The sequence below is a fragment of the Heptranchias perlo genome, chromosome 23, assembly GCF_035084215.1.
Source record: "Heptranchias perlo isolate sHepPer1 chromosome 23, sHepPer1.hap1, whole genome shotgun sequence".
Classification (NCBI taxonomy): Eukaryota; Metazoa; Chordata; class Chondrichthyes; order Hexanchiformes; family Hexanchidae; genus Heptranchias; species Heptranchias perlo.
Genome location: NC_090347.1, coordinates 47,544,284 through 47,569,481, shown reverse-complemented (window position 1 = coordinate 47,569,481; position 25,198 = coordinate 47,544,284). Strand labels below are relative to the sequence as shown.

Below are 25,198 nucleotides of genomic sequence, written 5' to 3'. Positions count from 1 at the left end.
TCCTTTATTCAAGCTCAGTACGCTTGTTTGAGAATCAACCTTCTCACCCTCTAATTGGATATGGAATTCAACCATGTTGTGGTCGCTCGTTCCAAGGGGATCCTTAACTAGGACATTATTAATTAATCCTGACTCATTACACAGGACCAGGTCCAAGGTTGCCTGCCCCCTTGTAGGATCAGTTACATACTGCTCAAGAAATCCATCCCTGATGCACTCAATGAACTCGTCCTCAAGGCTGCTCTGCCCAATTTGATAGGCTTGTAGTTCCCCGGTTCTGATTTTGTTCCCTTTTTTATTTTGAAAATCAGAACTACATGAGCTAGCTTCCAGTCTAAGGGAACTATCCCTGACTATTGAACGACTGAAGATACGGGCAAGGGGATCACAGAGCATCTGTCCCATCTCTTTCATCACCCATGGATGGATTTATCCAGACCTGGAGCCCTAACAATTTTGAGCTTTCCTAATCTATCCAAGATGACATTGCTATCTATTTTAATAATCCTATTCAATACTGAGCACTCCTCATCTGGAACATAAGCATCATCTACAGGAGTAGAGACTGATGCAAAATGGTCATTTAGCAGCTCTGTCACAACCTGAGAATCAGTTTGAATCTACCCTATAATATCCTTTAGTGACCTTATACGGTCCTCTAATAACCTTCTGACAGCTGAAAAAGATTTTGCTGTTAACTGCCACAATTACGCACCATCTTTTTCCAGAGATCACTTGCATAATGACTCATGGCTGTTTTTGCCTGCCTTAATTGCATTCGATAATTTTCCCTGTGCTCCTGAGAGTTAAATTCCTTAAGTGTGTAGAATGCCTTTTGTTTCAATCAAATTTGCCTCTGAACATTATGGTTTTGTTTTACCATGTGCCCTTCCTTTAACTATTGGGACATATATGGCTTCATTCTGTTTGAGTGGTTTTAAATAGAACCCATTTGTCCTCAATACTTGATTGCCTGTCTAGTAGGGTTGTCCAGTCAACTTTTGCCAGATCTTAAGCCATTTTTGTAAAGTTAGTCCTCTTAAAATCTGGGACCAGCATTAGATTGACTGCAGCCTTGGATTGGCCAATAAGATTAAACTTAATTCTATTATGATCAGAGCTGGCCAGGTGTCCCCCCACATGGAGGTTTGATACAGCACTAGGGTCACTGCTAAAAACCAGATCGAGAATTTGTTTATCCCTAGTTGCCTCATCAACATGCTGTGTAAGGAAACAATCATTTGTGGTGTTTCAAAGTCTCAGCTACTCTCCCCACGACACTAGTCACCATCAGACCATTTAATACAAAGAAAGTTTCCCATAATGCAAATTGGGTCCAGGCTAGAAACCGTAGCAATTTGTGTAGAAAGTTCATCAGCTATGGATGCCTGTCCTGGAGGTTTATAACAAGTGCCAATCATAAACTTGGGGACATTGGCTTGGACTAATTGAATCCAAACAGTTTGAGCTACTGCTGATGTGCTAATATCTCTTGCCATAGTAGGCAGGTTGTCTCTGACAAATAAGACTACACCACCTCCCTTCTGACCTTCCTAAAACAGTTATATCCTGCAATATGGCATTTGACACCATCATTTAAATCTAGCCATATCTCAGTAACATCTAAAACATTTGGGTTTTCTATTGCTGTGATGATGGTTGTATCATAGGTACAGCACAGGAGGAGGCCATTTGGCCCATTGTGCCCGTACCAGCTCTTTGAAAGTGCTATTCAATTAGTCCCATTTTCCAGCTCTTTCCCCATAGCCCGGTGAATTTTTTCTCTTCGAGTATTTATCCAATCCCCTTTTGAAAGTTACTATTGAATCTGCTTCCACCGCCCTTTCAGGCAGTGCATTCCAGATCATCACAACTCACGGCATAAAAAATGTTTCCTTATGTCGACTCTGGCTCTTTTGCCGATCACCTTAAATCTGTGTCCTCTGGTTACCGACCCTTCTGCCAGTGGAAACAGTTTCTCCTTATTTACTCTGCCAAAACCCTTCATGATTTTGAACACTTCCATCAAATCTCCCCTTCTCCTTCTCTGTTCTAAGGCGAACAACCCCAGCTTCTCCAGTCTCTCCACATAACAATTTATTTTGAAGACTACTTGCATTAGCATAGAAGCATTTCAATGGCCTGAGCTAGCTGACTTTGGGGATCATTTCTTTTCTGTACCTTACCTTTTAGAATATCTGAGTAGTCTTAGTGCTACCCACCCCAGTAAAACTTCTGGCTGGTTTATCTATTCTAACCCTTGGCTCAACTAGTTTAAATGCTTCCCAAAGGCTACCTCAAAATCCTCGGCCAACATTTGTGCATCCAAAAAATTAAGATGGTCAGCCTGCCTAAAAAGCTTACCTTGCTGCTGAAAAATTCCCCAGTTGTCTATAAAATAAGTCTCTTCCCCCTTGCATAGGTCCTCAAGCCACGGGTTGAGTCTGATGGTTCTGCTGTTCTTTTCTGCAGAACCCTGTAGCACTGGAAGGAGGCCAGAGATGGCCACCTTTGCTCCCTTGTCCTTTAGTGCATGAACCTACTACCTGTCGTTGGCCTGCAAGAGAGAGGACTTTTTATCCATCACATCATTTGTTCCCACATGTAATGCCTTGATGGTTCCATCTTTTTCGCCTTTCATGAGGTCATCCATTCTGTGTAAAGTTCATTAATTTTGGCTCCTGGAAAACTGAAAACCACACTGAACAATGCCTAACCTCTGCAGTGTTGGTGTGCCTGACAATGGAGTCTCTAATGACTAGAGCCCTCTGTATTACCCATCTCTTTCTTTGCCTGTGCCTTTCCATTCTGCTTTGCTTCGCTTCCTTTTGGTGGTAATGTGGGCTGGGGTGATGGGTGTGGCTATGATGCTGCTGGCTTCTGTATCGGAACCTGTCTCTTTCTGTGCGAGAGCTGCAAACCTGTTCTGAGGCAAAAGTACAATCCAGAGTACAGAAAGAAGTGGAGGGATGGACTTACTAGTTGTCTGATTTGAGGAAGTCGTCAAAATCCACTAGGTATTTCAGGTCCTCTACTTGTTTCAAGATGCGGAATGTTGCACACAGTTGCATAAGCAATAGTGCTCAGTTAATATCAATATGAGAGACCGATGTGTCTTTACATTTCAATTCCAGAAACTGAAACGGTAAAGATATTTAAAATTGGACAATTCCTTTACATGGCAGCATGTTGGTTGAGTGGATGATGACTCTTTGAATTGTGTGGTAATGCTGTCCACTCTTGGCTTGTGGAGGGGTTAACATCTGCTCGGGTTAACATCTGCTCGGGTTAACATCTGCTCGGGTTAACATCTGCTCGGGTTAACATCTGCTCGGGTTAACATCTGCTCGGGTTAACATCTGCTCGGGTTAACATCTGCTCGGGTTAACATCTGCTCGGGTTAACATCTGCTCGGGTTAACATCTGCTCGGGTTGTCACCCACAGAAGTCGTGTAACATGCAGGGTTCTCACAGCTTTCTGCCCTGGCTGGGTAAGTAATTGCAAAATGCTTTTCCTTTCTCTCTCTCTCCAACAGACTGTGGAACATGGGTTTCCGCACCAGCCCAGTGCACTGGCTTACAGTCCGACTCTCCAGCTCATGGCCATTGGAAGCCGATCGGGAGCCTTCAAGATGTATCTTTTCACATCCGATTTGAAACCCATGTGCTTTTGCTTTTCGTTGACCGACAAATGCCGATAAAGGTTGCTCACTTAGTGGCATGTAGTTGGAGGTTCTGACCCCACCATTGAAACGTGGGACGAGCTGCTGAGCCTTCCACTCCAAGTACTTCAATGAACTTCTCCAGTGATCGTGCGCTGTTGCCAGGCTTGGTGCTCCCACTGCTGATAACACGTGGTGAGTCCCGACACTCCGAGTTCTAGACCAAAAGAGAAACCACCGAGGAACATGCGGCTACTTCTGATTGATCCTCCAGTTAGCCAGTAGGTACTACTAAATGGAACCAGGGGAGAGAGGGCTCGGAGACCATGGGTTTCCACCTGACTTTGGCTTTCCCGGAGCACTAACTATATTAATGCTTCTTGTGATGACCACTTTCAGTCTCCATACCAGTCACCCTAACTTTGGTGATGGGGAAACGTCTAGGGTCCATATTCCAGGACACAATTAATTGTCACTTGGAAAAACATGGATTAACAAATGACCAGGCAAATCATGCCTGACTAACTTGAGTTCTTCAATGAAATAACGGAGAGGGTAGATAGTGCAGTTGATGTGCCTATAAACTTTCAAGAGGCGTTTGATAAAGTGCCATATAATAGACGTGTTAGCAAAATTGAAGCCTGTGGGATTAAAGGGGCAGTTGCTGCGTGGATATGAAATTGGCTAAGGGACAGAAAGCAGAGAGTAATGGTGAACAGTTGTTTTTCAGACTGGAGGGAAGTATACAGTGGTGTCCCCAGGGGTTTGTATTAGGACCACTGCTCTTCTTGATACATATTAATGACCTAGACTTGGGTATAGGGGGAGTAATTTCTAAGTTTGCAGATGACAAAGCTTGGAAACATAGTAAACAGTGAGGAGGATAGTAACAGACTTCAGGAGGACATAGACTGGTGAAATGGGCAGACAAAATTGAACACCAGTGTAAAGTGTTGCATTTTGGTAGGAAGAATGAGGAGAGGCAATATAAACTAAATGGTACAATTTTACAGGGGGTGCAGGAACAGAGACCTTAGGTTTCACATACATAAATCTTGATGGCAGCAGGACAAGTTGATAGTTGTTTTTGGAAAAAAAATCTTTTGGAACCCTTTACTTTATAGAGTACAAAAGTAAGGAAGTTATGCTAAACCTTCATCGATCACTGGTTAGATTCTGGCTAGAGTATTGTGTTCAATTCTGGGCACCACACTTTAGGGAGGGGTGCAGAAGAGATTTACTAGAATGGTACTAGGGATGAGGGACTTCAGTTATTTGGGGCAACGAGAGAAGCTGGGATTGTTCTTGGAGCAAAGAAGGTTACGGGGTGATTTAAAGAGGTTCTCAAAATAATGAGGGGCTTTGATAGAGCAGATAGGGAGAAACTGTTTCCACTGGCAGGAGGGTGGGCTACTAGAGAACAGATTTAATATGATTGGTGAAAGAACCAGGGGGGAGATGAGAACTTTATGTGGTGAGCTATAATGATCTGGAATGCACTGCCTGAAAGGGTGGTGGAAGCAGATTCAATAGTAGCTTTCTACTTAAAAAGGAAAACATTTCATGGCTTTTGGGAAAGAGCAGAGGATTGGGACGAATTGTTAGGTCTTTGAGAGCCAGCACAGGCACGATAAGCCGAATTGCCTCCTGTGTTCTATGATTCCACGATTTGTACTCAGAGCTGCACTATGTGCTGTGAAGGATAGTGGCAAAATACTTCTATAATTTAAAAAAAATAGCTGGATTGCTGGAACATAATTCAAAGGGCAAGAGAATTTCCACGGAGCCTTCTAAATTGAAGGGGATTAGAACGCTTCCGGATGCATTGTCTTTTTTTAGCCCTTGGCTGAAATCAGCAGGAAAAAACACATGGACTTTTTTTTATTCATTCATGGGATGTGGGTGTCACTGGCAAGGCCAGCATTTATTGCCCATCACGAATTGCCCTTGGTGGTGGTGAGCCGCCGCCTTGAACTGCTGCAGTCCGAGTGGCGAAGATTCTCCCACAGTGCTGTTCGGTCGGGAGTGCCTGGATTTTGACCCAGCGACAATATATTTCCAGGTATTTATAAGTGCGCCTGCTGGTGCTGGAGTTGTGGGAGCAGTGCTCGAGTGGAGGCTCGCCACCTGAGCATGTTGCTCTCCGTTGTTTATCCCTGTCTGACTTGGAGTGTGTATTGTGAGCTGCCTCTAATGGCAGCTGTTGACACCTGAGAAGTTGGGTGCCTGGATACACAGATGTGCAATTTGTCTCCTTTTTTATATTGAAGGGAGAGATTTGGAGACATTGTTTTTAGACGCAGACGGTTGTTAGGACATGGAATGCGCAACTAGAAATAGTGGGGCAAGCAGAAACCAGAATAGTTTTTAAAAGGGAAGGGGATTAAAGGGAAGGGGATTAAACATATAAAAATTTAGATGGTTTTAGGGAAAGGGCAGGGGAAAAGGGAGTAAGTGGATAGCTCTTTGAGAGCGCCAGCATGGGTACGATGGGCCAAATGGCCGCCTGCGCTGTAAAAATTCTGATTGGGTGCTGGCAGTGGGAGTGCTGTGTGCTTGGTGACAACTTCATGCACTCGGTGTCGAAACTGCCTGAAGTTCACTTTTTTTTCTTCTCGCGAGTTGTTGCTGTTTATCCCCACAGACAGAAGGAGGCACTGTAACATTTGTACAACAGTTGGACTTCTTTCTAACACCTTGAACCCTTTAGATCTATCGATACTCAATTGAAAAAGTCTGACAACAGTGGAAGGAGTTATGTGCCTTGTCAATGGTTTGGACAGTGTACAGGAGTTGGCTTTTTTGGAGCTTTTTCTGCTGTACATTTTCCTGCTACATTTAATCAGAATGTGTCTCTCTTTTATCTCACAAAGCCCACTTTACTTGGAAGGTTTCACTGAAATTTACCTGCATGGATCCCAGGAACTTGGCCATATATTGATTGATTGTTGCTCTGTCAGTGGCACAGATGTGATGAGGTGAGGAGTCACCAGTCCACCTGCTCTGTTGGGAACGGCGCATATGTGAACTGAGCAAGTGTGAAGATAAAATTTAAACCATTTGCAGGTTAATGGGCAGAGTCACTAAACCTTGGACAGCTGTTGAGTTAGTTACCTGCCCGATAATGATCCACTTTTTTTTTACAGATCCCTGTGGGAGGCAGCCAGTGCTGCAGGACTGTATCCCAAGTCAACACCTGAAGGGGAGAAAACTTGGGGGTTAGTTCTAACTTATAAAACACAGTACATAGGAGCACCTAAACACAGGCCAATGTGTACTGATCCCGCAAAGTCATGGTGATGCAACTGTTCAGTGCCAGGGTTAATGTATATTGCTGTAATCTGAGCTCTGCAATAAAAGGTGGATCATTGTCGGGTAGGTAACTAACCGAACAGCTGTCCAAGGTTTGGTGACTCTGCCCATTAACCTGCAAATGTTTTAAATGTTATCTTCACACTTGCTCAGTTCACACATGCTCCATTCCCAACAGAGCAGGCAGATTGGTGACTCCCCACTCAAGCTGGGTAGCCAAGGAGTCATCGGGCCCTCTAAAACTCCAAAGGGAGAGCTGAGATAGGAACAGGAGTAGGCCGTTTAGCCCCTCAAGCCTGTTCCGTCATTCAGTGAGATAATGGTTGATCTGTGACCTAACTCCATATACCCGCCTTAGCCCTATATCCCTTAATACCTTTGGTTAACAAAAATCTATCACATTTCAAATTGACCGCCGCTTGCGGAAGAGTTCCAAACTTTTACCACCCTTTGTGTGTTGAAGTGTTTCCTAACTTCGCTCCTGAAAGTCCTGGCTCTAACTTTTAGGCTATGTCCCCTAGTCCTAGACTCCCCAGCCAGCAGAAATAGTTTCTCTCTCTCGACAATATCAGGTCCCCTTAATATCTTAAAAACTTCGATCAAATCACCCCTTAATCTTCTAAATTCCAGGGAATACAGCCCTTGTTTTTATAATCTCTCCTCATAATTTAACCCTTGGAATCTAGGAATCATTCTAGTAAATCTACACTGCACTCCCTCAGACCAATATATCATTCCTAAGGTGCGATGCCCAGAACTGAACACAGTACTCCAGGTGTGGTCTAACCAGGGCTTTATATAACTAGCATAACTTCTACACCCTTGTATTCTAGTCCTCTAGATATAAAAGCCAGCATTCCATTTTGATTATTTTCTGTGCCTGTCCACGTCATTTTAATGATCTATGTACATGGACCCTTAAGTCTCTTTGGACCTCCACTGTTTCAAACTTTTCATCATTTAGAGAGTACTCTGATCTATCCTTTTTAGGTCCAAAGTGGATGACCTCACACTTGCCTACATTGGGCAAAATTGTGGCAAATGGATTTCAATCACTTAATCTATTAATATCGCTCGAATTCTATGCTTCCATCTACACTGCTTACAACGGAGCCTATCTTTGTGTCATCGGCAAACTTGGATATGTGGCCCTCCTATTCCATCATCTAAGTAGTTAATAAATACAGTGAATAGTTGAGACCCCATCACACATCCTTGTGGGACACCACCAGTCACATCCTTCCCATTATCCCTACTCTCTGTCTCCTGCCGCTCAGCCAATTTCTTAACCAAGTCAATAATTTGCCCTCCATTCCATGAGCTTCAACTTTAGCTAATGGTCTCTTATGAGGGACTTTATCGAATGCCTTCTGGAAGTCCATATAAACAACATCCATAGACGTTCCCCTGTCCACTACTTTAGTCACCTCTTCAAAAAATTTCAGTCAGATTCGTCAGGCATGACCTCCCCTTTACAAATCCATGCTGGCTCTCTCTGATCAGTTGAAAATTTTCAAGGTGTTCGGTTACTCTATCCTTAATTGTAGATTCTAGTAATTTCCTGACAACAGATATTAGGCAAACTGATCTATAATTCCCTGGCTTCCCTCTTTCACCTTTCTTAAATAGTGGAGTGACATATAATTTTCCAATCTAAAGGAACGGTTCCTGATTTGAGAGGGCTTTGGAAGATTATAGTTAGGGCATCTGCAATATTCTCACCTTCCTTTTAAAGCCCAGAGATGGAAACCATCTGGTTCTGGGGATTTGTCACTCTTTAGTGCTATTATTTCCTCCATTACTGTTAATTTGTTTGTTAATTATAGTGAGACCCCCTTCCCTAATTCAAAATTAGTTTTCTTGGGGTGTCCGGCTTGCAATCCTCCTCCTCTACTGTAAATACTGATGCAAAGTAATTATTTAACGTGTCTGCCATTTTCTTATTTTCATTTACAGTATCACCATTATCAGTTTTTAAGGGGCCCACATTGCTCTTGACCACCTTCTCTTTCCTAATATAATTGTAAAAATTTTTTGTTGATTTTGGTATACCTTTCAAGTTTCTTTTCATACCATCTGTTTTATCGCCATTTGCTGTCCTTTGTATCTCTCCCAGTCACCGGGATCTGTGCTTTGTTTTGCATTTTTGTATGCTTTTTCTTTTAGTTTCATATTGTCCCTTTTTTTGGCGAGTTCTTGCCCCTTTAGGGTATAAACCGGTTCTGTGACACATTAAATCCTTTTTTGAACACCTCCCACTGATCTTCTGTCATTCTACCCATGAACAGATTTGCCCAGTTTACTCTGGATAATCTCTCATCCTGTTGAAGTCGGCCATACCCCAAATTTAGAATCTTAGTAGCTGATATGGGTTTCTCTCTTTCAAATACAGCGTTGAACTTGATGGTAGTTTGATCGCTATTAGATAAATGTTCATGCACCAATAGGCTGTTAACTAAATCTGGGTCATTACTCCATATTAAATCTAATATGGCCTGCCCCCTTTTTGGATCTAGGACATATTGTTACAGAAAGCTGCCCTGAACACACACAATAGATTTGCTACCTTTCTGACATGAGCTTATCTGCTTATCCAAATCAATATGAAAGTTAAAATCCCTCATTAAAACCACTCTGTTTTTGCTACATGCTCGTCTAATCTCTGCATTTATACATTCTGCCACTTCACAGCTGCTATCAGGGGGCCGATACACAACTCCCACTACAGTCTTAAATCTTTTTCTATTTCTTAATTCTACCCATAAAGTCTCCACTGCCTGCTTACTTCTCGTTATATCCTCTCATTATTGAAGTAATTTAATCTTTAATCATTAAGGCTACTCCCCCCACCAGTTTCCCTACCCTTCCTATAGACTCTATAACCTGGTATATTCAGTTCCCAGTCCTGACCATCTTGTAGGCATGTCTCAGTGATGGCTACCATGTCATACCCTCGAAGTTGAATTTACGCCTGCAATTCATTCAATTTGTTCCTTATGCTCTGCGCATTCATATAAAGAACATTTATTTGGCCACACACCCTGACCTGTCTTGTTTTTTTTCTTGCACGTTTCTTATTTCTCTCCTGATTTAATTACTTTACACCTTTTTAGTTTTTAGTAGTGCCTAAAGCATAATTTCTGACTATCACTCCACTCTCTCTTCGTTTGTTTTAGAATTATTATTTGTACTACTGGTCCTCCCATTTACTACTTTAAAGTCCTTGTGACCGTCCTATTCACCCCCTAGCCTGGTTTAGGTGGAGCCTGTCCCAATGGTACAGCTCCTTCCTGTCCCAGTACTGGTGCCAGTGTCCCTTGAAATGGAACCTTTGCTTCCCACACCACTCCTTCAGCCACATGTTCACCTCCCTAATCTGCTTATCCCTACGTCAAGTTGCACGTGGCTCGGGTAATAATCCAGAGATTATAAACCCTTGAGGTCCTGTTTTTTTTTTTAATTTTAGCTCCTGGTAATCTCTGAACAGGACCTCTTCCCTATGTTGTTGGTTCCCCTCCCCCTCCAATATCCTTTCAAGTCAGTTTGAGATGTCCCTCATCCTGGCATCAGGTTGGCAACGTACCATATGGGACTTTCAATCCTGCTTACAAAGGGTGCTGTCTGTCCCCCGAATTATTGAATCCCCTACAACGACCACATCATGCTTCGCCTCATCCTCCACGGTCAGCATTCTGGCTGTCCCTCTGACAGTCTACAGTCTTTATCCTTATCCTCACAGGTAGCGCGTACGTTGCACCTGTTGGATAGGATCAGGTTCTGCAGATCCTCGTTCTCTTTCTCACTTGGGTTCCCCTTAATTTGTGCGTTATCGGTCACACCAACCCCGTTCTGATCCTGACCGAAGTCTGGAACAAACTGTCCAGATACTCCTCCCCCTCCCTTATGAGTCAGAGTGTCTCCAACTCACACGCCAGCTCAGTGACTGAGCCAGAGAGATTCGAGGCCGAGATATCTACTGCAGGTGTGTTCGCTGGGAACATTCTCGATGTCCACAAGCTCCCACATACTGCAGCCCAGACACACAACCTGCTCTGCCATATCTTAGTCTATATGTATTTGTTTATAGATGATTACTTTAGTTTTTTTGTGGCTTTTTAAAAAAATAATTTAGCACCTCCTTCCCCTCTCCCCTAATTCCCACTCCAAATTCTCACGTTCACATTTAACCGGTTCATAATCCACTCTGTTCAGTGTGCTCTGTGCTTCAGATTAGCAACCATGAGGAGCATCTGGTGCCGACTTAGTACGTGTGTGAATCCACCCACAACAACTGCAAATAAAATGTGTGATCAGTTGCTGCAGCTCCCTAGAGTGGGAAATTTCACTGCAATGCTGCAGATTGTTCGTGTCGTGTGCAGACTGGGACCGAGAGTCAGGCAGGGGCAAGTGGCAACAGGGAACCTAGAATAGTGAGACTGCGGCTGTTAGAGGTCCCTCGAGTGAGCAGCACTGACGTTGAAAGCATTACGCCCCCCAAGACAATGACAGAGATTTCTAGTTCAGTATGGTGCATTAACAATCAGTCCCACGGTGTACGGGGCCGTATACGGTGCGTCCGTCGGGCCCGCGGTGTACGGGGCCGTATACGGTGCGTCCGTCGGGCCCGCGGTGTACGGGGCCGTATACGGTGCGTCCGTCGGGCCCGCGGTGTACGGGGCCGTATACGGTGCGTCCGTCGGGCCCGCGGTGTACGGGGCCGTATACGGTGCGTCCGTCGGGCCCGCGGTGTACGGGGCCGTATACGGTGCGTCCGTCGGGTGTACGGGGCCGTATACGGTGCGTCCATCCGTCCCACGGTGTACGGGGCTGTATACGGTGCGTCCGTCGGGTGTACGGGGCCGTATACGGTGCGTCCATCCGTCCCACGGTGTACGGGGCCGTATACGGTGCGTCCGTCGGGCCCACGGTGTACGGGGCTGTATGATGTTTACATTTTGGAAACTTATTTTTTTAATTGACTGGTTACAAACTTTGGATGTTCATTAACTGTTTGATTCTGACCTGAGATGAATGGGATCGTATCTGCTGTCACCTGTTGGGCAGCAAGTCTGTAATGTTGTAAAATGCTTCCATTCTTTGTCATTCGCCCTGCTGCTCTGAATCTTTGCCTAATGGTAGTCTTCAGAGACTCTCAAATCTAATTTTGTTGCTCCAGTAAATCTGAACAAGGTAACCCTGCTGTTCTATAACTGAGCTGTGATTAAAATGGAATATATGTTCCTATGCACTAAGCGATCAGTCTTCCTGAGGAAATACTAGAGTACTTTGAAATGTTGAGAAGATTAGAGAAAATATTTGTGTGTATTGAACTGGATTGTACCTGGAGGATTGAGAGACTCCACTTGTGTTGCAGCCTCACTGCACTTGAGAGGAGTCGGAAAGGTCCAATCACAAGTGCTGAATCTGCTATGGCTGCTACTTTTTTGGGGGGACTCCATGGCCAAAACCGTGGGTGATTTTTTGCATTGGCCTTGCTTGTGTTGGCTAAAAGCTTTTTCCCAGCATTCAGTTCAACAGCTAAACTCCATTTCAGGGCATTCCCCCCACGAACCCCGAAAGCTTCTCAGCAATTCACAGGACACTGTTCCTACTCCCTCTCCCATAGGAGTGTGCCAGTGATGTCCTTTCAAGTTGTAAGCCCATGTTTTCAGAAATGGAAAACTCCCTATGTTTTAAGTTGTAATTTGTTATGAAATCTTTCTGAACTTTATAGAAATGGTGTGTGCTTGAGTTTAAAAACTATAAGATGAATTTGTCCTTAACCTGTGGTGTAGCTACGGAGCGCCAGAAGTGGAGATCATGGGATTGCACGATGAGAACGCAGCAGTTACCCAGATACGCTTTCTACCGGAACAGGTAATGGGCTCTTCTCTTTTCCAGGTAATGACCTGGAGGCTGTTCTCCATTTACACTAGTTCTGAGAACATGTGGATTTGAGATGCCTTCACTTTAAGCCCAGATCCAAATGGCTGGATTTGCGGAACGATACAGGCAACAGGTGTAAGCTGGCACTCCACTCAATTCCCCTTGCCCTGAATTGGGAACTGAAGCTCACTAGAAATTAGAAATCTTTCAGTTTTCAAATAACTATAATTGGAGCATGTGAAGGGCCACAGGGAGTGGGAACTGTAACATGCCTTGTTCTAAGGGCTGGTCGTGTCTCAGCCATCCTGGCTGAGTCGCAAGGGGAAGTATAACCTTTGCTACTGTTGCAGGGCAGCACGCTCTGACCTTCCCTCGACTCCACAATACTGAGTCCTGAAGTGGTGGGACAGAGACTGAGGCGTTCCAGAGAGCCATCACGTAGTTGCTGAGTTTTTGTGCTTCCGAGGTGAAGCGGTCTGTACACGGGAATGAATAATTGCCGTTTCACCATCAAGCACTCGCAAGATCAAGTATCCGAGTTAAATACAACGCTCCCTGTGCCATGTCTGAGCAGTATCCCTCAGCTTTACCCATTGCACCAGTGTGACATTAATGTACTACACCAGCCATTCTGTGACCTTTTGAGTCAAGTTAGTCTGATTAGTGCCAAATTAGATAGTTTTATGCTGCAGCCCCATGCTTATTAGGAACTGGGTTGCAACTGCCCAAACTCAGTTCAGAGAAGACTTGCAGACGAGGAGACCTCCATTCCATCACTCTGGGCTGGGTTTGAATCCTGGTTCAAGAGGCAAAATGTCAGCATCCAACCCAGAGCAGAACCGAATCTCCCTTCTCCCCAAGTGCAGCCAGAGCTTGGCCCGTGGGAAGCCGAGTCTTCAGGTGAAGCAGGGTCAGAGGGGGAGGTTGATGGTGCACTGGAAATTTGATTTTAAATATACAAGTCGATCTCTCACTGTACACAGGAAGTCCAAGAATGAGGTCAGTTTTTTTTTTTTCACGCTTTCGCTCCTGCGGGCGGCGCGGGTGGGTGGTCTCCCCGCCATCTGCGTTTAGATTTTGTCAAACTTGTTTTTAATTGAACTTTTGCTACGAATAGTAATGACCTGAAATTCCAATAATTTTAGAATAGAACAAACCTGATTTAATGGCCGTGCCAGCATTGAGGATTTGATCAGTTGAATGGAGAGTACATTTTTGGGAGGGGGGTGCGGGGGAGGGGGAATCAGAGATTAAATGGTGATTTTTTTCCACCCAGCATTAATAGTTATGGTTACACCCTGATTGTCCGGAAGTCTCCAGGAATTGAGGGTTGATTTCCAGGCTAGCCAGGAGAAAAGAACTTTGCATTTGTGGTTCGCACCTGTGTGCCTCTGTACTTCAACTTCCTGCTCCCAATCATCATACCCGCCTCCTTGGTGCACCAGGCTTTGCACTTCTTCCTGTCTTCTGATGGAACAGGCTTGAGAGGCTGAATGGCCTACTCCTGTTCCCATGTTCTGATTGGTTCCCAGCCATTCCCTGCCTCCCGTTTCAAGAACTGGCCTGGAATTTCCTCTGAGCTGTCCCCGTCCCACTGCCAGACCAACCGGAAATTCCCTGCCTAATCGATGAGAATTCCAACTCTTTCCAACCAGCCCGTGACTGGTAAACTTTTTTTAAAAACCAAAATAGTTCAAATGCTGGAAACACCCTGCAAGTCCGGCAGCATATGTACATAAAAATGTTAATGTCGGGCTATGCCTGAAACATCAGAACACAGATATTAGAGAATTAGCTGCTTAGAAGGGACAGGGCAAGGGAAACGAGGGTGGGGAGAAAGGGGACCACATGTAGAAGAATAATAAGCTGTTAAATGAATTGGATGGAGGACAGAAGAATGGTTGACTGTCAGAAAAGATAATGGCTTAAGACAAAAGGCCAGAATAAGAGAAATGAGAGAAATAGAAGGAATGTGTGAATTCCAGGGAATGTGTGAATTGTTAAAGTAAGATTAGTTAAGTCGGAGAGGGGGAGCATGAAAACCTGGTGAAGAGGAGCAGGTTCCAGTGGCTCAGGAGTCTGGTGGAAGAAAAGGTCAACAGCAGACTCCTGACCTTGCAAACTGCAGCAAATGTCCTGTGACTTCCCTTCAAACTCCCGGCTTCTGTTTGAGTGTGGTATATAGAACTGTAATGTGGGATTCCTCTGTTGCAGGGTCAGCTAGTGACACTCTTAGATGACAACAGTCTGCATTTATGGAAGCTGAAGAAAAGCCCGGATGGACTGAGTGTCCTGAAGGAGGAGTCTCGTTTCGATCTACGAGGGCAGCCTGGGTAAGGGTTTAAACGGGCTCGGCCCGTGGGCTCCAGTTCAGCCCATGGGTACTGCTGGCTGAGCATCCCTGATGTTGGTCTTATTTAGAGAGGTGATTTTATTTGCAGACTTGTGTAAAGGGAAGCTGGGCCGGACAGTTCGGGAGCAACCCAGGTTTGATCCCTGCTCTCAGCTGAGTTGGCTGGCCTTGGGGCAGTAGTGGTGTTTTTGCAATAGGAAGGGCGAAAGCACCTGATTGCCACCCAGTTGTGTGTGGAGCTGCGTGTGTGTGGTGCCGCGAGACCCAGAGCACTCCTGCTTGTCGAGAGCAGAGGCCGATGACGCCTGGGCCCTGTCACACAACGCAGGATCACTTTCCACCCCCTTCCCCAGTTGTGTGTGCTCCTTGAGAGCCCTTGGAAAGCTGTCTGAGCACAGCTCAGGTGTGCATTGTATAGTTGTGATGTTTTTGATTAGTACTGTGCAATGATGTTACTGAGTTCTGGTCTTTAGTCTTACTGTTCTCAATCAGCTGATCCTGCCTCTGATCTGCTTGTTCCCTGTTCACAGTGCTCCGCCGAGTGTCACGACGATAACTGTGGTCCTGCCTCACTCCTCTGGTGATGTGTTGTTTCTGGGGACGGAAGGTGGCTGCGTGTTTGCGGTGGAACAGCCGTCTTTCAGAGAACAGGACGAGAGAACCATTGGCCAGGAAGCTGTTCTACAGAAGTAAGGGCTCAGCTCCTCAGCGATTTTAAACCCCAGCCTGCCCCTCCCTCCCGCTTTCCCACCTGACTGACCTTTTTTACAGATGGTATGGCACAGGAGGAGCTGTTACTCACCGCTGTCCTTATCTGTTTATTACTGTTCCTTTCTTTAATTTGTTTTTAAGTGAAGAATGTTTGTGCTGGGGGTGAAGCTTGGCCCCAGTGTCTGCCTTATAAGGTTAGGTGCGATACAATTAGTTTGTTTCGTATTTTTTCTCACCCATTCTCTTGCTGTTCTGTCCAATCTAATTCATCCTATTCTAATTTTTCTCCTTTTTTAAAAAGTTAATCTCAAATCTCTCTCTCATGTTCTTGCTTTTGCCTGCCTTCACGCTCTGCTTGCTGCCCATCTGCACTCCCACCATTTGCCCCTGTGCCTGGGTGCTGCCCCTGCTATCCGCCCATTTTGCTGGTGGGATAAGTTTATTTTTTGCATTGAAACCATTTGAGATGTAGTTATGCCGATCGCCCAGATGTTGAAGATTGCTGTGGTTGCTTTATAGTTGTATCTGGGCCAATCCTTGATGTTTTTAGCAGAAGTCGCCAGAGCCCAGCTGCACCCAAATGGGTAACTCATCAGTGGCATTGGAAGGACTGTTATCTGCCACCTTGGTACACATGCTGGTTATTGTCTTGTTCAGTGATGTTCCTGCCCAGAATCCTTTCAGATGTTTACTAGATATCTCGAACACTCCCCACCCGCTCTTCATGGGTTCCTCTCCAGTTCAGTCTTTATACCACTCTTGGTTTGGCTGTTTCTCTTTGTCTCTTTGCCCCGTCCCTCTCCTTCTCAGAGGGACTCTGTACTGGGATAAGCTGAAACGAGAGAGAGAGGCAGTTTGAAGCAAGGACGAGTAACCTATTTCTGTTCTTCCCTCAGAGTGCCTGATGATTATAGATGCCGACGCTCACTCGGGTCTGTGGAGGCCTTGCAGGAGAACCCGAGAAACCCTGATCAGATTCTGATTGGATATAGCAGAGGCCTCGTCGTATTGTGGGACTTGCAGGCTAACCAAGCAACGCACCACTTTCTGGGAGACCAGGTACAGTCTTTTCAATCCATTCTTGGGATGTGAGTGTTGCTGGCTAGGCTGACATTTATTGCCTGTCCCCAGTTGCCCTGAGAAGGTGGTGGACTGCCTTGAACCACTGCAGTACATATGGATTCTTCATAGCACTTTGAAGTGACCCAGCTGGATTGTATCAGAGGGGCAGTTAAGATCAACCATGTTGGTGTGGGACTGGAGTCACATACAGGTCAGGCCAGCAGGTTTCCTTCCCTAAAGGACATTAGTGAACCAGTTGGGTTTTTACCATGATCTGACAGCTTCACGTCACTTTTACTGATACCAGCATTTTATTTTAAACTGAATTCAAATTCTCAAACTGCCATGGTGGGATTTCAACTCCTTCTCTGGATTATTGTTCCAGTAACATTAACATGGAACTACTGCACCCTGGTTTTAGAGGCTCATATAAGTTCAGTGTATTTGTTGGCATGATTATACGCTGATCTTAATTCAATCAGACATTCCCATGTTCCCAATCAGCAGTGCAGGAATAACATGTTCTTCAGCTATTCAAAAAGACCAAATAAATAGGTTTTGAGTTTAGCACTAATGGTTGGGTCATTGGAGACTTGCAAGTGGGAGACAGAATGTGAGCAAGATAGGGAGGAACAGGTGGTGTGACAGCTGCTGCTGTAGAGATCAGAAGGAAAAAGAACTTTCTATTTCTGCTATCTTATCAAAGCACTGCACCCAAAGGGATCGTTCTTGAATCTCTTCTGCAGGGAGATGTATAGCATGGCCCCGCAAACGGTGGGGGTGGTCGGCGGCGGCGGCGGAGCGTGCGGGCGGGGCGGTCGTCGTCGGTGGGAGGGTGGGTGCCGGCGGGGCGGTCGTCGTCGTCGGGGTGTTTTGGGGGTGGTGTTCGCGAGGGTTCTATTCCCTTGTTGCTGCAGTGTGACTGGGAGCTGTGGATTGCTTGTTGAGTTTTTGATGTTAATGTCTGTTCACAGCAGCTGGAGAGTGTTACCTGGCAGAGGGATGGGCGGCAGATTATCAGCTCGCACAGTGATGGCAGTTACTGTCAATGGTCCGTATCAAACGATGACCGAATGCCACAGCCTCTGGAAAACAAAGTGCCTTACGGTAAATTTCGTTCATTTCATTCCACCCCCACCCTATGATGCATCTCCTGACCTTCACTCTAGTTCCTCCAACCCCCACCCCAGTAAACATCAGTGCTCATGGTTTGGAGCATTGTGGCTGCAGAACCTGTGCCTCAGCACATTCCTGCTCCGTACACCCACGTCCAACATTTCAAAGCCCCCCCCCACCATTTGTGTTAACTCCGCACCAGACAGTGAGGTGGAATTCACTGCCCCTGCCCCTGCCCCTGCCCCTGCTGTTAGCTCGGAGTCTGCACTGTATCTCAAACAGTGAGCTTCACCAGTGCTTAGTTGCTCCGATCTGAATAATATTCTCATCTACTGAATCCAGTCTCCGGAGAAACCTGCTACAGGCTGGAACCTCGGTCTTCACTCTAACTCTTGGTACCTGTTGTTGTGGGAATGTACAGGAACAGAAAGGGACATTGTTTCTGCGCTCGGGAGTTCTTCAGAACACCTACTAAGCTTTTTTCTCCCTCCTTGTCCACAGGTCCCTTCCCCTGCAAAGCCATTCCAAAGATTCTTTGGCTCACAACCAAGCAAAGGTAGGCACTGCACTGCTGTCTGTCAAGCTTGGCGCGGTGAGTATGTGGATGTGCATCTGCAGCCTGTCTGCTTGGGTTGTAGAAAGATGGTTGTAATGTGAACCGAATGATTGTGGAAGAGCTTGCTGCTGAGTCTGGTATTGGAAGTAATCATTGCGGTAACTGTATACTGACTTTAACGTTTGTTCTCTGTGTCCGCATCAGAAATGAAATTTGAAGGAATGAAGCTTTGCAGCAGAAGGCCTAATTGTTCAGAAATAATCTGTTTCACACTCCGAAAGAATCCGTGATGTTTGACATTTTATTCCCACTTACAGCTGCTGGGTTTGCAGTGGTCCTTTACAAACGGTGTGACAGACCTTTCACAGACACTGGAGGGGCACTGCCCACGAGGCAATAATTCAAGCAGTAAAGGAAAATACACAACCTCGCCCTCCAGGAACTCCAAGTTAGAAACCAGCAGTTTATATGGCCCCTGCTCAAATAGACCATTGGATCATACAATGCTTACAGTGCAGAAGGAGGCCATTCCCCATTGAGCTCCTGCCGGCTCTATGCAAGAGCAATCCAGCTAGTCCCACTCCCCTGCCCTTACCTCATAGCCCTGCACATTTTTTCCATTCAAGAACTTAGCCAATTCCCTTTTGAAAGCCATGATTGAATCTGCCTCCACCACCCTCTCGGGCAGTGCATTCCAGATCCTAACCACTCGCTGCGTAAGAAAGTTTTTCCTCATATCACCTTTGGTTCTTTTGCCAATCACCTTAAATCTGTGTCTTCTGGATCTTGACCCTTCCACCAATGGGAACAGTTTCTCTGTATCTACTTTGTCTGGACCCCTCATGATTTTAAATACCTCGATCAAATCTCCTCGCAACCTTCTATGCTGTAACGAGAAAAACCCCAGCTTCTCCGGTCTCTCCACCAGGGGGATGAGGGGAGCAAGTCATTAACTGGTGGGTGTTACAGACTAGTGTGAGAGGCCGGGAGTTGTTTGGGCCAATGGAGATCTGCAGAACATCTTGATGCATGAATCGTGGGTAATTTTTATTAGGAACATAGGAACAGGAGTAGGCCATTCAGCCCCTCGTGCCTGCTCCGCCATTTGATAAGATCATGGCTGATCTGTGATCTAGCTCCATCTACTTGCCTTTGGCCCATACCCCTTACGGGTTGAATGGCTGGGTCAGAAATAACCTGAGGAGAGGGTGGGGATACCAACCAATTCAATGAGCCAGTCAGGGGGGCACACATGAGGCAGGGCACCAGGGCAGGAAAGGTTGGACTTGGTGCTTGAAGAAATGGTCAGTGAGAGCCTGGGATTGAGTGATCATTGTGTTTGAATTTGGTATTGTTATCCAAAAGCAGAGTTGGGAGAGGACTTTACAAGAGCAGATTTTTGAGCTATGTGAGGAGTGTTGGGGTAAATTAGTAAGGAACCAGGCTTAAAAATAGAACAAAGAAAATGGCGTATAATCTAAGTTTTATTACACAGAATGAAGGAAGTTATATTCCATTTATTTAAAAACCAGCCTGGCTAGACATAGACCACAAGGATTTAATGAAATTCAACGGGAACAAAAAAAGGAAGGATTGGGATTCTTACAAAATGCAACTGAGGGAGTGCTAGGTGGAATGTGGAACAATTGAATATCTGTGAAGCTTCTGGGCTGTTTGGGATCCATCCTCGAATCCCCACAGAATTAGGAGGAAATTACTGATGGTTTGGGGAGGGTTGTAGGGCTGGAGAATGTTAGTAATAGGGAGGGGTGAGGCCACGAAAGGATTTAAATACTAAGATAAGAACTTTAAATTTGAGGTGTTGGTGGACCAGGAGCCAATGTAGGTCAGCGAGCACAGTGGTGATGGGTGAGTGGGACTTCGTGCGTGTTGCGATACGGGCAGCAGAGTTTTGGATGAGCTCAAGTTTACGGAGAATGGAAGATGGGAGGCCGGCCAGGAGAGCTTTGGAATAGTCAAGTCTGTAGCTGACAAAAGCATGGATGAGGGTTTCAGCAGATGAGCCAGAGATACTCCAGCCCATTCTTTAGATGAGTTTCCAATATTCTACCTGTTAATGTTAGGCTAATGGAGTAGTTACCTGTGTCAGATTTCTGGGCCATTTCTAAATAGGGTATTACTTTTCCTTCCAGTCCTGTTGAACCTTGCTAGCACCCAAAGATACCTTTGTGATGACCAGTGCCCCACTATTCCGTCAGTCTCTGAGGATATGCACCATGATGTGTGTAACTGATTCTGTGAAGAAGGGTCAGACTTTTAAATCTGGATTGGGGTTACAAGCTACTGGTATCCTTCAGCTCTTAACCTGGGGCCTTGGCTTCCATGGTGTTCCTCACTTAGAGAAAGAAATTGCTCATGGGCTTATCCATCTCATTCCATCATTCGTGTCTTGTTTAGAATCATAGAATCATAGAAGTTTACAACATGGAAACAGGCCCTTCGGCCCAACATGTCCATGTCGCCCAGTTTATACCACTAAGCTAGTCCCAATTGCCTGCACTTGGCCCATATCCCTCTATACCCATCTTACCCATGTAACTGTCCAAATGCTTTTTTAAAAGACAAAATTGTACCCGCCTCTACTACTGCCTCTGGCAGCTCGTTCCAGACACTCACCACCCTTTGAGTGAAAAAACTGCCCCTCTGGACCCTTTTGTATCTCTCCCCTCTCACCTTAAATTTATGTCCCCTCGTTATAGACTCCCCTACCTTTGGGAAAAGGTTTTGACTATCTACCTTATCTATGCCCCTCATTATTTTATAGACTTCTATAAGATCACCCCTAAACCTCCTACTCTCCAGGGAAAAAAGTCTCAGTCTATCCAACCTCTCCCTATAAGTCAAACCATCAAGTCCCGGTAGCATCCTAGTAAATCTTTTCTGCACTCTTTCTAGTCAAAACTGACTTTCCCATTGTTTTCCTGTTCCAAAGCCTATATATTGTCTGCCTTCATTCACTTAACAACAACTTGCATTTATATAGCACGTTTATTGTAATGAAATGTCCCAAGGAGCATCACATGAGCGTTATCGGTCAAAATTTGACAGAGCCACATGGAGATAGTAGGACAGGTGACCAAAAGCTTGGTCAAAGAGGTAGGTATTAAGGTGCATCTTAAAGGAAGAGAGAGAGAGGTGGAGAGGCTTAGAGAGGGAATTCAGGAGCTTTAGGGTCTAGGCAGCTGAAGCATGGCCGTCAATGGTGGAGTGATTAAAATTGGGGATGCGCAAGAGGCCAGAATTGGAGGAGCGCAGAGATCTCGGAGGGTTGTAGGGCTGGAGGAGGTTACAGAGATAGGGAGGGGCGAGGCCATGGAGGGATTTGAAAACGAGGATAAAGATTTTAAAAATTAAGCTTGCCGGACCAGGAGTCAATGTAGGTCAGCGAGCACAGGGGTGATGGGTGAATGGGACTTGGTGCGAGTTACGATGGGGCAGCAAAGTTTTGGATAAGCTGAAGTTTATGAAGATGGGAGGCCGGCCAGGAGAGCATTGGAATAGTCGAGTCTAGAGGTAAGAAAGGCATGGATGAGGGTTTCAGCAGCAGATGAGCTCAGGCAGGGGCGGAGACGGGCGATGTTACGGAGGTGGAAGTAGGCAGGTGGAGAGGATATGGGGTCGGAAACTCATATCCTCTCGGTCAAATAGGTTGCCATGGTTGCAGAGAGACTGGTTCAGCCTCATAGTGGTCAGGGAGAGGATGGAGTCAATGGCTCGGGAATGGAGTTTGTGGTGGGGACCACGGACAATGGCCTTGGTCTTTCCAATATTTAGTTGGAGAAAATTTCTGCTCATCCAGTTTTGGATGTCAGACAAGCAGCGTGAGAAATCCAAGGCAGTGGAGAGGTCGAGAGAGGTGATGGTGAGGTAGAGCTGGGTGTTGTCGGCACGTGGAACCTGATGTCATGTTTTCGGATGATGTTGCTGAGAGGCAGCATGTAGATGAGAAATAGGAGGGAGCCAAGGATAGATCCTTGGGGGACCCAGAGGTAACGGTGCAGGAACGGGAAGAGAAGCCATTGCAGGTGATTCTCTGGCTACGACTGGATAAATAAGAATGGAACCAGACGAGCGCAGTCCCACCCAGCTGGACAACGGAGGAGAGGCGTTGGAGGAGGATGGTCGAAAAAGATGAGGGATAGTTCACCATGGTCACAGTCACATAGGATGTCATTTGTGACTTTGATAAGGGCAGGTTCAGTACAGTGGTCGGGGCAGAAACCTGATTGGAGGGATTCAAACATGGAGTTTCGGGGAAGATGGGCACGGATTTGGGAGGCGACGAATCGTTCAAGGACTTTGGAGAGGAAAGGGAGAATGGAGTTGGGGCAGTAGTTTGCAAGGTCAGAGGGGTGAAGGGTGAGTTTTTTGAGAGTGGGTGATGGCAGATTTGAAGGGGAGGGGGACAGTACCTGAGACGAGGGAACCGTTAACAATTTCAGCTAACATGGGGGCCAGGAAGGGAAGTTGGGTGGTCTGCAGTTTGGTGGGAATAGGGTCGAGGGAGCAGGAGGTGGGTCTTGTGGACAAGCTGAGCTCTGAGAGGGCATGAGGGAGATCGGAGAGAAACTGGAGAAAGATGCGAGTTCAGGGCTAGGGCAGGGAGGAACCATAGGGGAAGTTTGACCTGGTGGGCTGGAGGAAGGGAGGGAAGTGGCAGAGGCACCTGAATGGATGGTCTCCATCTTAGTGACAAAGAAGTCTGTAAGCTCCTCGCACTTACAGGAGGTGAGGGAAGGCTGTAGTGGAGAAAAGAAGCTGGGGGTTATCTTTGCATTCTAGGATGATCCTGGAATAGTAAACAGTTTTGGCAGAGGAGAGCAGGATGAGTGGGTGTGTATGTGTGTTTGAGAGGTGGCAGGCGTGGGTGTATGTGTTTAGCTGCACGTGAGGTTTTGCTTTTATGCATTTTATTCTCCAGTATTCTCTGGGGCGGCCTTGGTATCTTCAAACAGAGTGTATGTGGGTTGGGCTAGATTCACACCACGTGTGGAAATGTTCTCTTTGTGCAGGACTCCGTTCATTATCTTCAAAGGAGGGATGCCTCGGGCCAGCTATGGCGACCGGCACAGTATCTCGGTCCTACATGGCACCAAGCAGACAGCGTTTGACTTCACCTCTCGAGTGATCGATTTCTTTGTTGTTAATGAGGGTGGATCTGAGTCAGGTAAATGATGTTAGCTGCCTGTACTTTATATATGGGCCCAGGGGTGAAAGAGTAAGTGTTTATCTACTTAATTAGTCCATAGTGTGATGAGGGTGTACCTGTACTGTCACTGGTGTGCTGCTTGTTCCTGGTTACTGTTTCCTGCTTGTAAAACTGCTTCTCGGAGGGAGCCTGTGAATGGACAATGTGTGTACAAAGTCCACTCTTAGCTGAGTAACTGAACCGTACAGATCACAGTGACGCCCCATTCAATTTCTCAAGGGAGTTTTATTCTCTCTAACCAGTGCTGTACCTGCCCTGGGAGTGTTTGATGGGACAGTGTAGAGGGAGCTTTGCTCTGTATCTAACCAGTGCTGTACCTGCCCTGGGAGTGTTTGATGGGACAGTGTAGAGGGAGCTTTACTCTGTATCTAACCCGTGCTGTACCTGCCCTGGGAGTGTTTGATGAGACAGTGTAGAGGGAGCTTTACTCTGTATCTAACCCGTGCTGTACCTGCCCTGGGAGTGTTTGATGAGACAGTGTAGAGGGAGCTTTACTCTGTATCTAACCCGTGCTGTACCTGCCCTGGGAGTGTTTGATGGGACAGTGTAGATGGAGCTTTACTCTGTATCTAACCCGTGCTGTACCTGCCCTGGGAGTGTTTGATGGGACAGTGTAGATGGAGCTTTACTCTGTAACTAACCCGTGCTGTACCTGCCCTGGGAGTGTTTGATGGGACAGTGTAGATGGAGCTTTACTCTGTAACTAACCCGTGCTGTACCTGCCCTGGGAGTGTTTGATGGGACAGTGTAGAGGGAGCTTTACTCTGTATCTAACCCGTGCTGTACCTGCCCTGGGAGTGTTTGATGGGACAGTGTTGAGGGAGCTTTACTCTGTAACTAACCCGTGCTGTACCTGCCCTGGGAGTGTTTGATGGGACAGTGTAGAGGGAGCTTTACTCTGTATCTAACCCGTGCTGTACCTGCCCTGGGAGTGTTTGATGGGACAGTGTAGAGGGAGCTTTACTCTGTAACTAACCCGTGCTGTACCTGCCCTGGGAGTGTTTGATGGGACAGTGTAGAGGGAGCTTTACTCTGTAACTAACCCGTGCTGTACCTGCCCTGGGAGTGTTTGATGGGACAGTGTAGAGGGAGCTTTACTCTGTATCTAACCCGTGCTGTACCTGCCCTGGGAGTGTTTGATGGGACAGTGTAGAGGGAGCTTTACTCTGTAACTAACCTGTGCTGCACCTGCCTTGGAAGTGTTTGATGGGAGTGTCGAATCATAGAATGATACAGCACAGAAGGAGGCCCATTGTGCCTGTGCCTGCTCTTTGAAAGAGCTGTCCAATTAGTCCCACTCCCCTGCTTTC

General features: G+C 46.1%; 1 protein-coding gene across 3 annotated transcripts in view; it reads left to right on the top strand.

The window, feature by feature from the left end:
- Window positions 1-25,198, top strand: part of llgl2 (LLGL scribble cell polarity complex component 2) — a 132,111-nt gene that overhangs the window by 47,204 nt on the left and 59,709 nt on the right. The window contains exons 3-10 of one of the 3 annotated variants that reach the window (XM_068004439.1): window positions 3,537-3,634; window positions 12,770-12,851; window positions 15,075-15,193; window positions 15,744-15,902; window positions 16,821-16,983; window positions 17,964-18,093; window positions 18,604-18,658; window positions 23,692-23,846. In XM_068004439.1, coding sequence (XP_067860540.1) covers window positions 3,537-3,634; window positions 12,770-12,851; window positions 15,075-15,193; window positions 15,744-15,902; window positions 16,821-16,983; window positions 17,964-18,093; window positions 18,604-18,658; window positions 23,692-23,846 — 961 coding nt within the window. Of the gene's footprint in view, window positions 1-3,536; window positions 3,635-12,769; window positions 12,852-15,074; window positions 15,194-15,743; window positions 15,903-16,820; window positions 16,984-17,960; window positions 18,094-18,603; window positions 18,659-23,691; window positions 23,847-25,198 lie in introns of all 3 variants that reach the window. The other 2 variants (XM_068004437.1, XM_068004440.1) reach the window with 2 other exon arrangements.